General features: G+C 36.5%; 2 protein-coding genes across 2 annotated transcripts; one reads left to right on the plus strand and one right to left on the minus strand.

Moving 5' to 3' along the window:
• Positions 1–255: 255 nt before the first annotated feature.
• LOC143608904 (mannan endo-1,4-beta-mannosidase 5-like) lies at positions 256–2450 on the minus strand. Its single transcript, XM_077083809.1, has 5 exons — positions 1909–2450; positions 1640–1834; positions 1433–1555; positions 1123–1325; positions 256–1020 (listed from the first exon to the last, which is right to left on the minus strand). Exons 1-5 carry the CDS (start codon positions 2296–2298, stop codon positions 576–578), a joined length of 1356 nt encoding a protein of 451 aa, XP_076939924.1. The 5' UTR covers positions 2299–2450; the 3' UTR covers positions 256–575.
• Positions 2451–8766: 6316 nt separating this feature from the next.
• LOC143608903 (mannan endo-1,4-beta-mannosidase 5-like) lies at positions 8767–10680 on the plus strand. The gene is made up of 5 exons (XM_077083808.1): positions 8767–9291; positions 9366–9560; positions 9644–9760; positions 9851–10053; positions 10158–10680. The coding sequence occupies exons 1-5, from the start codon at positions 8902–8904 to the stop codon at positions 10678–10680; spliced, it is 1428 nt and encodes a 475-aa protein (XP_076939923.1). The 5' UTR covers positions 8767–8901.
• The last annotated feature ends 3972 nt before the right edge of the window (positions 10681–14652 follow it).

Genomic DNA, 14652 nt, shown 5'->3' on the forward strand with positions numbered 1-14652 from the left:
CCAAGCCGTGTCAGCTGTAGGCATATGTGATTTGCCGTTGTAACGTAGGATGAAACATGCCTATATATAGAACGTTTAGATATTGTTAGCAGTATATATGATCATGATGTTCGGAACTTTGATTCTCTCTTTATCAAATAAAATGTGTTATGTGTCGTTAGCCATGTTCATTAGCGCTTCACTCACATAGTTGTTTCATGATTCTAAGTTAGTCAATAGTCGTAAGGCGTCGTGAAGTATCAAGACAGGCTCAAGGTTAAAGCTAACATTGAGCATATTGTAGCTCCTAGACTTACTAAACCTTGTATCACACAGCTTCCTTATGAAGAATCTCGATCCATTTCATAAAATTAAGATTTAAAACAATGTATTTAATAACAATTCAATTCATATAACGTATTGAGGCATCTGGAAACTCCAAAATGACTTGGTTTTCAACCAAAACAAGCCGTTTAAAAAACGTAATTGTGGGGATTAGAAGCTAAAGTTTTATATAGATCAAGCACATATATCAAGAAATTAGATCGAAAGTTTAAAATCCATAAGTAGGCCCACAAAGTCATTTTTACAAACTCTCAAGGCACCGATAGACGATCTTCAACCTGATCAAATTCGATTTCATGAGAATGGTCTATAGGCACTGTTTGAGGTCCGGTTCTTAACAACTGTGATAGAGTGGTCATGGCATGAGATTGCTGCGAAATGAGACCATCGGTGGATGGGCTTTCAGATAAGATGATTTCGTATCCATCACCGTAGGAACCCATTCCATCCGCCATAAGTTGCCACACTAAACCACCGCCAACCGTCCCTCCAGTCCTTGCCTCCATGTAAATGTTTCTATAAACAGCACTCATGTATGAATCTCTTTTGTTAATATTAAAATCTGGATCTTTGCTAGACTTTCCAAATTCTGCTATCACCAGCGGCTTCTTTAAGACAGTTCTTGAATCTTCGTAATGACTCGACATCCATCTTTGCATAAATGTCATTTGTGAATCCTTGGTTTGTCCAGAAAACCTTCAAAGAAGAAAGAACTCGATATTTTTATTGAATGTACGTAGCGCAATCTAGCTACTTGTATTTGTAGATAGAACAATTAACTGATAATAATATTATTACCATTGATCAGGATAGGCATGTATAGTGGTGAAATCGATTTCTCTAACAAGATTGTTGCTGATGAAATCAGTTCCAACTTGGTAACCCGGGTTTATTTGTTTTCGTTCGGGCATTGCGTCTCCGTAAAACCCTTCCATCCCAACCTCCAACAAATGATGTTGATCTAACGACTTAACAAAAGCAGCCATTTCTTGTACCCAATCCTAAACAGAAAGATAAGTTCAGATTCATATATTTAGAGCTTAAATCGTGGTCCTAAATGATCTTTAAAGAATCATTTGACTAAAAAAAAAATACAATATTCACTCACATTAACCATTCGTCCCGAGTAATCTACTTGGCAACGGGGTTCGTTTATGAGTTCCCATGCCATGATTGTGGTGTCATCCTTATAAGGGATTTTGGTGATCGTATTGACTCTTGTGATAACTCTCTGCAATCAAAATTATACCTCTTAAGTCATTATGAATTCATATTTGGATCATACATTAAACATTAATTTTAATTTTTTACTTACTTCAACATGGTTCTTGTAATACCCTTTAACTACAGGATTTGTATAGAAATCGTCATCGCTTTTGACATGAGCACCCGAGCTTCTAGCCCACTCAACGTATTGCGGTCTTCCTCCAAAGTCTTTGTAATTGTTAATAAAACTTAATATCAACTTTAGACCGTATTTTCTTGCTTGTGCCACCACGAAATCCAATCCCTATGTATAAATTAATAATCGCTTGTAAAAAAGTCTTTCTATACCATACTAACAAAATAAACAATTGCCGATACCTGAAATACACGTTCATCATATACTCCTGGTGAAATTTGTAAAGCTTTATCATTAGAACCGTCTTCAAACGCCCATGTGCGACAAACAAATAGACCAGCATCAGCTGCGTCTTGTAGGACTTGGGTCACTTTGTACCTCTCACTCGGATCAGAGGCTACATTCATCATCCAATATGCATTAAAACCGTTGAAAAGAAAAGGTGAACCGTTGAGAACAAAGTTAGTTCCTTTGGTTCGAACAAAGCCGCCTCCTTTACCCACGTGAAGCCTAGCTTCACATGCACAACCACAAAATGACATGTATAGAACAAAAGCAAGGAAAATAACACTCCATGAAAGCCGGCCAGATTCGACGTAAGTAGCCATTGTTGGTCGAATATTTGAATGCATGAGATGGTTGGAAACGTTGGTATTTATGCATGAAAGTTTGCTAAAAATAGAAGTGAAAAAGAAATTGGAAGAAATAGAAGAGCCAGGAATTGTGCCGCATTTTCTTGAACTAGAAGATGGCCACTGCAGTGGTTGTAATAAAAAATACTTATTGAACAAGCAAGTGACCAACATTGGCGTATGGGTCATTAGATTTTGTTTGTGAAAAGTAATAGAGGTGTGTATATAATGTATTGTTTGTTTCGGTTTCTGCAAGCAGATCAGACACTCAGACGTATGTGCTTAATTTTGAGGTTAACTTAACAATTACAAGTGATCCTATGACTTTTATCCTTTTCTCAGTATTTAACTATTTACTTAATTTTTCTTAATTCTCATGGTAACTGTAACTAAATCTATGTTAATGAAGGTTGGCTCAAATTTTCGGACGAAACGGGCGAATTTAAACTATTACGCAAAAAAATTGGTGGGTGCGGGGGAGAACCCGGGCCACTATATGAGTTGTGCCCCTGATAATAACCTATTTTGTAATGCCACAAAATAAAAAATAAAATAGTAAAATTGCAAAATTAACAGTTCGTATTTACGTACTATGGAACTGGAATCTATTTTGTTGATACAAGTGCATGGATGGGATATTTGTAATCGGTAATCGAACTACATTTAAATTTCTACTTCTTTGATATTTGCCTCCCTACTTTAGTCTGCTATGTTTTTAAGTCAAAAAGTATATATGGAACCCCTTTTTTAAAGTAAATGTTATACTAAACTTCATTAGATAGTTTCCATTGAATATATGGTATTTGCACCGACAAAGATCTTTTAGTAAAAAAAAAAGACACCAAATGTCTTTAGCGGCTGATTTATGATTGTTAAATCGCAAATAACTATTTTTATAGTAGTGACTTGTGAGCTAAAAAAGATAAGGAATTAAGGATTTTAACGCGAAGGTTCAATACGGGAGTTTATTTAAGTTTTTGTTTTTAATCGTTTTGCTATTGTATGATGATTTATTTTATTTTTTAACGTAATGTTGTTTTAATTTAATACATATATATTAGTTTGTTATTATATTTTTTAGTGTTTGGTTTTTTTCAATTAAGATGTGTAGGTTTTTTAGATTTTTAACGAACAAACATAAACGAAAACGAGCATGTTGATTTTTTTAAATGAACAAACGTGAACACAAATATTTGTCTAATGAAAAAGGAGGCGTTGATGTAGTTGACGGTGGTGGGTAGTATCGGAAGTTAACCGGCAATGGAGATGATAGACCAACAACGAAGAACAAGTAAATGAGAAAAATTAAATTAGGGTTTGATGATGAAAGTGTTAACCAATAAATGAGATATTATAACCCATTTGAGGTCTATTAGGGTTTGGTAAGACCCATAACTCGTGGAAATTATTTTCTTTTATTAAGGGGTTATTTTACTAATAAATGAGAGGTTATAACCCGTTTAAGTGTTATCCGGGTTTGGTGAGACCCATACCTATGAATTCGGGTTAAATGCATGAGAAGCCTACATTTAGAAATCAAGCAATCTGGTGGCTCTAGAGAATGTGGGGAACAACCTGAGAGCGACACGTAGGATTTCATGGTATACAATTATATAGATAGTTAGATTATCATTATATATAGAGATATTGGTTTTTAATACTTCAAACTTTCACTCATTGGTAGATATCACTCCCAACTTTCACTTTATCTCTCACCACCCCCAACTTTCACCTTATTTTCTTCTATCACTCCCGAACCAACGGAGCACTAACTCCGTTAGTTTTTTTGATGACGTGGCTTTTTTTGTTGACTTGGCATTTGTTTAAATGATGTGGAATTTCTTATGTGTCAAATATAAACCATGTCATCATCATATTCCATCACAACTCTTCCCCACTATACCTACCAAATCCCAAACCCTACCTTCATCAATCACAACCTTTAGTCTCTCAACCGCCGTAGTCATCTCCATCACTGCCACTCCTACGGCAATAACTTCTTCCATTACAACGACATCGACTCGTCATATGGACTCATTGAAATCGCCGTCAGTGCCCTCTCTCCAAATTTCTCGATTCTGATTCAATTTGTGAGAAGAGGATGATGGAGAACCAGAAGAAAGCGTCTGTGTATGGATGATGAACATGATAAGCTCCTTCGGAATCACTATGGCGAACAAGAAACTCATATCCGCTCACGCCTGTACCTTCACAGTTGGTTACTTACTTGCTCCGATCTCGTTTATAATTTGCAATACGATGCAGATCTGAAACCTATTGGAGAATGGTATATGAGCATTTATAAACTAATTGTGTAAAACTGACTTTAATATTATCAAACTTGTATGAAACAGGGTCGGTTTTTTGGAAAGGAAGTGGTTGTTTCCATCAGAGTGGTGGCTGCGGCGGAGATGATGGCGGTGACGGAGGCGACAGAAAGAGCAGAAGGTTGTGGAGCAATGGTAGGAGGGTTGTGGTGGACTGGTGGAGTATAGTGATACTGTGTTTTTTTTTTTTTGACACAGAAATTCCACAATATTTATACAAATGCCAAGTCAACAAAAAAAAGCCACGTCATCAAAAAAACTAACGGATATGTAATTTATAATGGTGTCCTGACTTAACCAACAAGTAACACCAGATATAATAAAACTCCCAAATTAATATGCCGCCGCATCACGGTGGGTACAAACCTAGTTAACACATATTTTTAGGATGAACTCCCAAATTATTATAATTAATAAATTAATTTAAAAGTCAATTGCAATAATATATAATACAATAACACTAATTATGGATATGTAATTTATAATGGTGTCCTGACTTAACCAACAAGTAACACCAGATATAATAAAACTCCAATTATAACCCTATAAACCAATTACAACATTAGTAAATTCCATGAGCCTAAATAGCAATCTTGTCACATCCTAATTTCCAACATGAATCAATCTTCACATTTCATCGAACTTGTTTCTACCTTGTAGGAGCTTTCGTAAGAATGTTGGCACATTGTTCCTTGCCACTAATATGCGCTCCACCGTTAACTCGTTTTGTTCCACAGGCTCTCGTATATAGTGAATCCGGGACTTTATGTGTTTTCTTTGAGTATAGCATACCGGGATTTAAACTAAAGAAATTGCTGGTGAGTTATCAATCTTTAACACCACTTCTTGAAACCCCCCCCCCCCCCTAGATAATTCTAGTAGTGTTTCTTTCATCATCTTCGTCAATATTAGGGTTACTATTGTTGTACCCAATCAACACCTTTGATCCGACTTGTTTATACTTGATCCTTTTTTTCCCAACATCTTGTTAAATAAACTGAATAATTTGTTTAATTGTTGCCAAGTGATACTTCTTTGGAGTTTACATGTGTCTATTTTCCAACCAAAAATGGCATGTCCGGTCGAGTGTGTAACAAATAACGAAGACATGACCAGTAGGGCTCCTTTATAATAAAACACATGACCAGTAGTGTTTCTTTCATCATCTTCGTCAATATTAGGGTTACTATTGTTGTACCCAATCAACACCTTTGATCCGACTTGTTTATACTTGATCCTTTTTTTCCCAACATCTTGTTAAATAAACTGAATAATTTGTTTAATTGTTGCCAAGTGATACTTCTTTGGAGTTTACATGTGTCTATTTTCCAACCAAAAATGGCATGTCCGGTCGAGTGTGTAACAAATAACGAAGACACATGACCAACTTCTAGTACTTTGTTGCATATGCATCAACATCATCCTTGGCTTTAGACAAATTCACATACATGTAACAGCACATGTACTACCGCACCATAATTTTGTCTGCTTTGGCCGGGACGTATCACCATCGCCTCACGGATTTGCTTTTGGTTGCCAGGCCGGTGATCACCCATCCTCATACTACTCCCACATGTGCACGCTTAACTCTGGAATTCTCCTCTCATCCACTGCCATTAAGCGCCTAAAACACGTTAAGATGGTGAAGGTATCCATCTCCTTATAAGGAAGTCTTAGTTCTCCTTCCCAACTGATGTGGGATGTTACAATCCACCCCCTTAGGGGTCCAACGTCCTCACGGGACCTGGCACCACCGGTCTAGCTCTAGCTCTGATACCATCTATAACATCCTAGCTACCACCGCACCATAATATTGTCCGTTTTGGCCGAGACGTACCGCCATCTCCTCATGGATTTGCTTTTGGTTGCCCAGGTGGTCACCCATCCTCATACTACTCCCACTTGTGCACACTTGACTGTCGAATTCTCCTCTCATCCACTACCATTAAGCGCCCAAAACGTGTTATGATGGGGAAGGTATTCACCTCCTTATAAAGAAGTCTTAGTTCTCCTTCCCAAACGATGTGGGATGTCACAATACAATCCATGGGTATACATGGTTTAAATAGCACTCCTCGATCCCTGCTTCTTTCAATAACCATTGAGCATAAGCACTTGGATGGATTTGAATCTCATTCTCCAACAGTGAGACTTCTATTATGAGATAGTAAGTAAGCTTACCAAAACAAGACATTTCAAACTTCTTAGACATCACTAAAAGTTTGAAATGATTTATGTTATAGGAAAAGATCAAAACGTTTCGTACCGAACGAGGTGATAAGTTTACCTCACATGAGTTCAATCGATTTTCTAACATGAAAGGCATTCAAAGATATTTAACGATGTACATGGTGGTTAATTGCAACACGGAGACAAACCTTACTAGAGATGACATGGAGAATGTTAAAGCAATGGGCGTTCCAAATTACCTATAGGGTTAAGTAATCCAACACACAATGTATATCAAGAATCGGATTCCTAGTCGTGCCTTGAGGAAGATGACGCCATACGAGATCAATGTTAAAAGAAAAAAAAACAAACATTGCTCATCTCAAAGTATTTGGTTGTGGTGTATGCAAAGATAGAGGGAACTAACGTGAAGAAGCTTGACAACCAATTGAGGAGTTAGGTGCATATTAGAATCAAGACTGAGTATAAAGCTTACTGGTTACTCGATCCAAAAATCCAAAAGATTATGATAGCTCATGATGTGGTTTTTTGACGAGGAAAAGACATCTAGTAGTGCTAATGTTCATTCTCAAAGAAACACCATTGGAACTAATTTTTATTATTTTTATATTTTAAATAACAATATAAAAGTAGACAATATGAATGAAATACGACTATTCACATATTCGACTTGAAGTATAATGTTATATTCTAAAATGCAACGAAATGTCTGCTGAAGGTCACATATATTTAAATAAGGCAAATTGGATCTTAATAATCCCAACTAATTGCTATTGGTTGATGATAATCCCAATTTAGTTTATTGCCACCGATGATAGCCCCCCTATAAAAAAAACTTAACATCATTAAGTTTTTTTTTAATTTAAAACTGATTTTTAGGGTTTTTGATCGGAAGGAGGAAACGAGTCGATTGATGTAAAAATTAGCTCCAAACGGCTTGATTAGTACTTTAAATCGGGTGTTTGAACTTCAAATTAACAAACATTAAGCTGTTTGGAGCATCATTTTAAGTTATGTTTTACATCAATCGACTCGTATCCTCCTTTCGATCAAAAACCTTAATAAATCAATTTGAAATTCGGAAAAAAACTAAACGCCTTTTAGTTTTTTTTAATAGGACCATTGAGAGCCAATATTATTAAATTGGGGACCACCGGTGACAATAAACGAAGTTGATTATTATCGGCTATTAAAAGTTAGTTGGGATTATTAAATTTAATTTGCCTTTATTAATCATTGGCAAATAATGGTCCCAACTAATGACGTTAGGATTCAACCAAAAGCGTTTTTACAGCGATTAGCGACTAATAGCGTTAGGATTTTGTTAGTCGTGATTTTTTGGAAGCAAATATACTGAAAGATGGAATCGTCAACAGCATTTCGTTAACTGATATTGTTATTTACCGATAATCATTGGTTAAGATTACTTTTAAATCCAAATTTCGAATCTACTTCCATTGTTTTTGTAACTTCACTTTTTAAATCCTTTCCTTTTTTTTCTTTCCCGCTCAAACCACTATAATTATAGTTATTTGAAATTTTAACGATCATAAATCAGTCACAAAAGACAGTAAATTACTTTTCTAAGAAAATCAATGTTGGTTGCAAACACCCATATATTTTAGAAAAGCACATAATAAAGAAGTTTATATTATCACATTTACTTTAGAAAGAGGCTCCATGTTTTTTTGACTTAAAACCATAATAGACTAAAGTAGGGAGATAATATCAAAGAAGTAATGAGTTAAAAACATAACATTTACTTTAGATATCGAAACAAACAATACAATAATTAAGCACATAAATGACTTTACACAAACAAAAATCTAAAGACACCACACAAAAACTGTCTGATAGGTCGAAGATTTAGCGACGACATAGGTTGGACCCATACGCCAATGTTGGTTATTTGTTTGTCAAATAAGTATTTTTTTATTACAAACACCGTGGTTGCCAACTTCTAGCTCAAGAAAATGCGGCACAATTCCTGGCTCTTCTATTTCTTCCAATTTCCTTTTCACTTTCTATTTTTAGCAAACTTTCATGCTTATAAACCAGCATAAATACCAACGTTTCTTACCATCTCATGCAATCAAATATTCGACCAACAATGGCTACTTACGTCGAATCTGGCCGGCTTTCATGGAGGGTTATTTTCCTTGCTTTTGTTCTATACATGTCATTTTGTGGTTGTGCATGTGAAGCTAGGGTTCACGGGGGTAAAGGAGGCGGCTTTGTTCGAACCAAAGGAACTAACTTTGTTCTCAACGGTTCACCTTTTCTTTTCAACGGTTTTAATGCATATTGGATGATGAATGTAGCCTCTGATCCGAGTGAGAGGTACAAAGTGACCAAAGTCCTACAAGACGCAGCTGATGCTGGTCTATCGGTATGTCGCACATGGGCGTTTGGGGACGGTTCTAATGATAAAGCCTTACAAATTTCACCAGGAGTATATGATGAACGTGTATTTCAGGTATCGACAATTGTTTATTTTGTTAGTATAGTATAGAAAGACTTTTTTGCAAACGATTATTAATTTATACACAGGGATTGGATTTTGTGGTGGCACAAGCAAGAAAATACGGTCTGAAGTTGACATTAAGTTTTGTTAACAATTACAAAGACTTTGGAGGAAGACCACAATACGTTGAGTGGGCTAGAAGCTCGGGTGCTCATGTCAAAAGCGATGACGATTTCTACACGAATCCTATAGTTAAAGGGTATTACAAGAACCATGTTGAAGTAAGTACAAAATTAAAGTTAATGTTCAATGTATGATCCAAATATGAATTCATAATGACTTAGAGGTATAATTTTGATTGCAGAGAGTTATTACCAGAGTCAATACGATCACTAGAATTCCTTACAAGGATGACACCACGATCATGGCATGGGAACTCATAAACGAACCCCGTTGCCAAGTAGATTACTCGGGACGAATGGTTAATGAGAGTGAATATTGCAATTTCTTTAGTCAAATGATTCTTTAAAGATCTTTAAATATATGAATCTGAACTTATGTTTCTCTTTAGGCTTGGGTACAAGAAATGGCTGCCTTTGTTAAATCGTTAGATCAACATCATTTGTTGGAGGTTGGGATGGAAGGGTTTTACGGAGACACGATGCCCGAACGAAAACAAATAAACCCGGGTTACCAAGTTGGAACTGATTTCATCAGCAACAATCTTGTTAGAGAAATCGATTTCACCACTATACATGCCTATCCTGATCAATGGTAATAATATTATTATCAGTTAATATTGTTCTATCTATAAATACAAGTAGCTAGATTGCGCTACGTACATTCAATAAAAATATCGAGTTCTTTCTTCTTTGAAGGTTTTCTGGACAAACCGACGATTCACAAATGGCATTTATGCAAAGATGGATGTTGAGTCATTACGAAGATTCAAGAACTGTCTTAAAGAAGCCGGTGGTGATAGCAGAATTTGGAAAGTCTAGCAAAGATCCGGATTTTAATATCAACAAAAGAGATTCATACATGAAGGCTGTTTATAGAAACATTTACATGGAGGCAAGGACTGGAGGGACGGTTGGCGGTGGTTTAGTGTGGCAACTTATGGCGGATGGAATGGGTTCCTACGGTGATGGATATGAAATCATCTTGTCTGAAAACCCATCCACCGATGGCCTCATTTCGCAGCAATCTCATGCTATGACCACTCTATCGCAGTTGCTAAGAACCGGACCTCAAAATGTGCCTATAGACCATGCTCATGAAATCGAATTTGACCAGGTTGAAGAGCATTTATCGGTGTCGGTGTCGGTGTCACACCTTCTTCATCATCCTCCTGCAAAGCATGCTCACAGTCGAAAAGGTTTAAGAAAAGCAGTACCTTGAGAGTTTGTAGAATTGAAGTTGTGATTCCACACGTATACGTCTAATTTTTGAATTTTGATCTAACTAATACGTACGTTATCGTTGATTGTATTATTATTTAATACATTTTTAAGTTTAATTTGATTATGAAGAATCTTCCTAAAAAAAATTATCAGTTCATAACCAGCGGGGCTTGCTCCAATGGTCAGGAACATGATGGATGATCCGGGTGTCCCGGGTTCGAATCCTGATTCCGACCGGACTTTTTCTGAGCATTAAAAACCTGTCGTGCTTCGAGCGGGGTGAGCAAACTGGGTTTTACCGGGAACGCCAAGCCAAACTTGGACGCCAGCGTGGATCCCTATCATGTCAACATAGCTGGCCTGAGTGGGGCGGTGGAGCGCGACTTGGTCGCACAGTGCTAGTTACACTGTGAAAGTCACCGTTCGAAAAAAAATGTACTTCATATAAATTACAAATTAGAAATAATATGTATTACCAAATTTTATCAACTTTAGGTGAGTAATATGTTGTTCATATTATCTTACCAATTGTTTGAGATTGATAACAAATTAACAACCCTATTATCTTTCCATAATTGAAAACTAATCTCAACATAATTAGAAAAATGATATATATCAAAATCATTGGATCCACCTAAAGTTGATTGCATTTGGTAATAAACATGTATTCCTTTAATTTAAAAACTTTCAAAGGTAATTTATACCAACTAGATAATTATTTCATTAATTCTTAGAACGTGAAGCCTAATTATCAGTCAACCTCATAACAAATGCCAAGTCTGTTCAAATTCAAGCTAATGATACATATTCAAGCAACTCCAATAAATACGCAAGATTTCTATAGCCATTCCCAACCTAAACGCAATAAACGTGTATGAGAGACACAAATACTTCATGAATAGATGATAAAGTCAAGAGCATATATAACAAGACTTAAAGCATCCACAAATCTTGAAATACTTAGTTAAATCGTTAAATTTTCAATTTCATTGAAGGATAATCATGCAATCACCATTATATATGTCAACATTATCATTGCCAAATACTCATTGTATCGTCAAGAATAACTAATATAATTAGCTTCATCTCAATCAAAATGATAATAAGAATCTAGCTCATAATGAGCATGGATACAACATCAAAACTTGAAAGATAAATAAGATTCATGGTTAAAAAAAAAAGATAATCTAACCAAGAATCCAAGTTAAATGTGTTTAATGATCATGGACGTCCACTTCCTTGATGATGCATTACCTTCAAATCTGCTTCAAGTGGGCAAAAATATGTGACTCTCGAGACCAAGCTTCTTCCATTTCCTATCCAAATTCCTCTATTTATAGGTTGTTTGGAAGGTGGGGAATGAGCTGTGCTTAATGAGGCAGGCGTTGTGGTTCGCCATGTTGTCCTTTCCAAGTGCTCCACTAACTCTGACATATATGTATCTAACACGCGTAATGTGCAAGAATACGTGTGCATAAGCAAGGGGGCGTGTTGTCATGAGGCATGTGTGTTGGAATTAATCGTTAAGCTTTAATAGTTTAAGGGGTTGATTTGAAAGTTTATTAGAGTTATTATTAAGTTACGTAATAATAGTTTGAGTCTTAGTTTAATTGTTTTTGAATAAGGATGGATAAACACATGTTATGTTTATCTATAATATCTAGTATTTGAGTTTGTTTAGGATAAGGTAAAGGTTCTAGTATTTAAGGGGTCATTGTTTCTGGTTATTAATTAATTCAAAGTTGTGTTTATTTGGTTTACTCATTCTACAAACAAAGCTACCGGGTTTTTATACAAGACCAGTTAATATTCCATTAATTGGTATCAGAGCCAAGTTCAAGAAATCGATAATCAAGTTAACTTTGATCGGCGGTGAGGCGGATCAACGGTATAGTGATCGGCGATGACTGGTGGCTTGAGAAGAAGCTATCAATCAGCACATATCGGAACCAAGTTGGGTTTCCGAATCGGAGTTGCTTTGAACAGTCGGTACTGTTACGGTGACGATCGGAATTCCCGCAACAGCAACGTCTAAGAGTTGCAATCGGAGTTGCTTGCCCGGTAGTAGCGATCGACAGAAAAGATTGTTGTGTTGATTGGGTTTAGCAGAAGGAGATTGGTTTTGCAGCTTTTCGATTTGTGTGATTTATTTGTTTTTGTGATTAAAGGATTAAAAGTATCACAAAACCTATTTGGATTTTTGTGGACAAGGTTGCACAGTATTCTTCTTGTGCACAGGAAGACACAAAAGTGAAAAAACAACTTCAGTGCCCTAGAGCCTTGAAGCAATAGGACCTGCATACGAGTAATTAAACACAACTTCAGTACTTGATCAATCGACCCATCCCTTTCCGCCAAGGATAAAAACGGATTAACCGGTGTAGGTTGTTTTTTTGGCAGAAGTTATCCGATCAGATTTGCGGGTAGACGGACAGAAGAAGATTCGTCAAAGCGGTGTGCTTTGAATCTGGTCGCGTCTAGCAAGAGAAGAAGAAAACGGTAGAAGCGGGGAGCTTGTTTGTTCTTCGATCGGTGGTCAAGAACGTTGTTGTTCTGGTGGCTCGGGAAGAGGGAAATCGATAAGTGATCAAGTGATATTGAAGTTGTGAAGAAGAGGATATGGCAATGGTAAAAGATGGTAGTTCTATGACATATCAGTGCCCGGTTTTAACTCTTACAAATTACCCGGTGTGGGCTGTCAAAGTTAAGACAATTTTGGATGCGTATGGAATATTGGAGGTGGTCGAACCAAGGGCGCTAGGAGCTACGGTGGATCAACAGAAATCAAAGCAAGCACTTGCTTTCTTGTTTCAAACCATACCCGAAGACATGGTGTTACAAATGGCGGATTACAAAGATGCAAAACAAGTATGGGATAGATTGAAAACAAGATATTTAGGAGTGGATCGAGTGAGAACGGCTAGGCTAGCAACATTGAGAAGGGAACTCGAAGGATTGCGCATGGAGGGTGAGTCGATTGATAATTTTGCTACTAAACTCACCGGTTTAGCTTCGAAGGCGAGGAGTCTTGGAGATTTAATTGAAGAAAAAGAATTGGTGAGAAGGCTACTTGATTCAATGCCTAAGTCTTTTCTTCAAATTGTAGCCTCAATTGAACAATGTTTCGAGTTAGATTCGATGCTATTTGATGAAGCCGTTGGAAGATTGAAGGCATACGAGGAGCGTATCAAAGGATCCGATAAAGGAGAAGACGTTCATGGGGGCTTGTTGTTTGCTAAGAAAGAGAATGAGAAAAGGCACACGTGTGAATATTGCGGTTGTGGAAGTTCAAGTCGGGATGATCTAGGACGAGGCCAAGGAAAGGGTCGGGGGTCCGGGAAGGGTCGAGATGGTGATAAGAGCCACGTTAAATGTTTCAAGTGCAATGAGTTTGGTCACTTTGCTAACGAATGTCCAGGGAAGGAGAAAAGGGATGAACAAGCGAACTTGAGTAAAGAAGATGATGATGGTAGTCCAGCTCTTTGGTGAAGACCGGTATGAAAATTAACGATTAAGGGGTTGATTGTTGGAATTAATCATTAAGTTTTAATAGTTTAAGGGGTTGATTTGAAAGTTTATTAGAGTTATTATTAAGTTACGTAATAATAGTTTGAGTCTTAGTTTAATTGTTTTTGAATAAGGATGGATAAACACATGTTATGTTTATCTATAAGTTCTAGTATTTGAGTTTGTTTAGGATAAGGTAAAGGTTCTAGTATTTAAGGGGTCATTATTTCTGGTTATTAATTAATTCAAAGTTGTGTTTATTTGGTTTACTCATTATACAAACAAAGCTACCAGGTTTTTATACAAGACCGGTTAATATTCCATTAATGTGTTCCTCTATTTGCTCAATCAAAAGCTTATTATTCATGTGAACCAAAATGGAATTGGTTAAGTATCAAATCCATAGAAATCTACAAAGACTTAATCAAAACTAGAATGCAGTTGATGACAAAATGATGTGTAA

The sequence above is a fragment of the Bidens hawaiensis genome, unplaced genomic scaffold, assembly GCF_021521415.1.
Source record: "Bidens hawaiensis isolate Kalapana, Puna unplaced genomic scaffold, B.hawaiensis_p1.1 tig00419448_1, whole genome shotgun sequence".
NCBI lineage: Eukaryota > Viridiplantae > Streptophyta > Magnoliopsida > Asterales > Asteraceae > Bidens > Bidens hawaiensis.

Bases quoted from the DNA above. Each gene is read 5' to 3' on its own strand.
- LOC143608904 (XM_077083809.1), bottom strand. From the start codon at position 2,298: ATGCATTCAAATATTCGACCAACAATGGCTACTTACGTCGAATCTGGC. The intron at 1,556-1,639 runs GTAAGTAAAAAA...TTTTGATTGCAG, and splicing joins ATTACAAGAACCATGTTGAA to AGAGTTATCACAAGAGTCAA. The intron at 1,326-1,432 runs GTGAGTGAATAT...CTTTCTGTTTAG, and splicing joins ACTCGGGACGAATGGTTAAT to GATTGGGTACAAGAAATGGC.
- LOC143608903 (XM_077083808.1), top strand. From the start codon at position 8,902: ATGCAATCAAATATTCGACCAACAATGGCTACTTACGTCGAATCTGGC. The intron at 9,292-9,365 runs GTATCGACAATT...ATTTATACACAG, and splicing joins ATGATGAACGTGTATTTCAG to GGATTGGATTTTGTGGTGGC. The intron at 9,761-9,850 runs GTTAATGAGAGT...GTTTCTCTTTAG, and splicing joins TAGATTACTCGGGACGAATG to GCTTGGGTACAAGAAATGGC.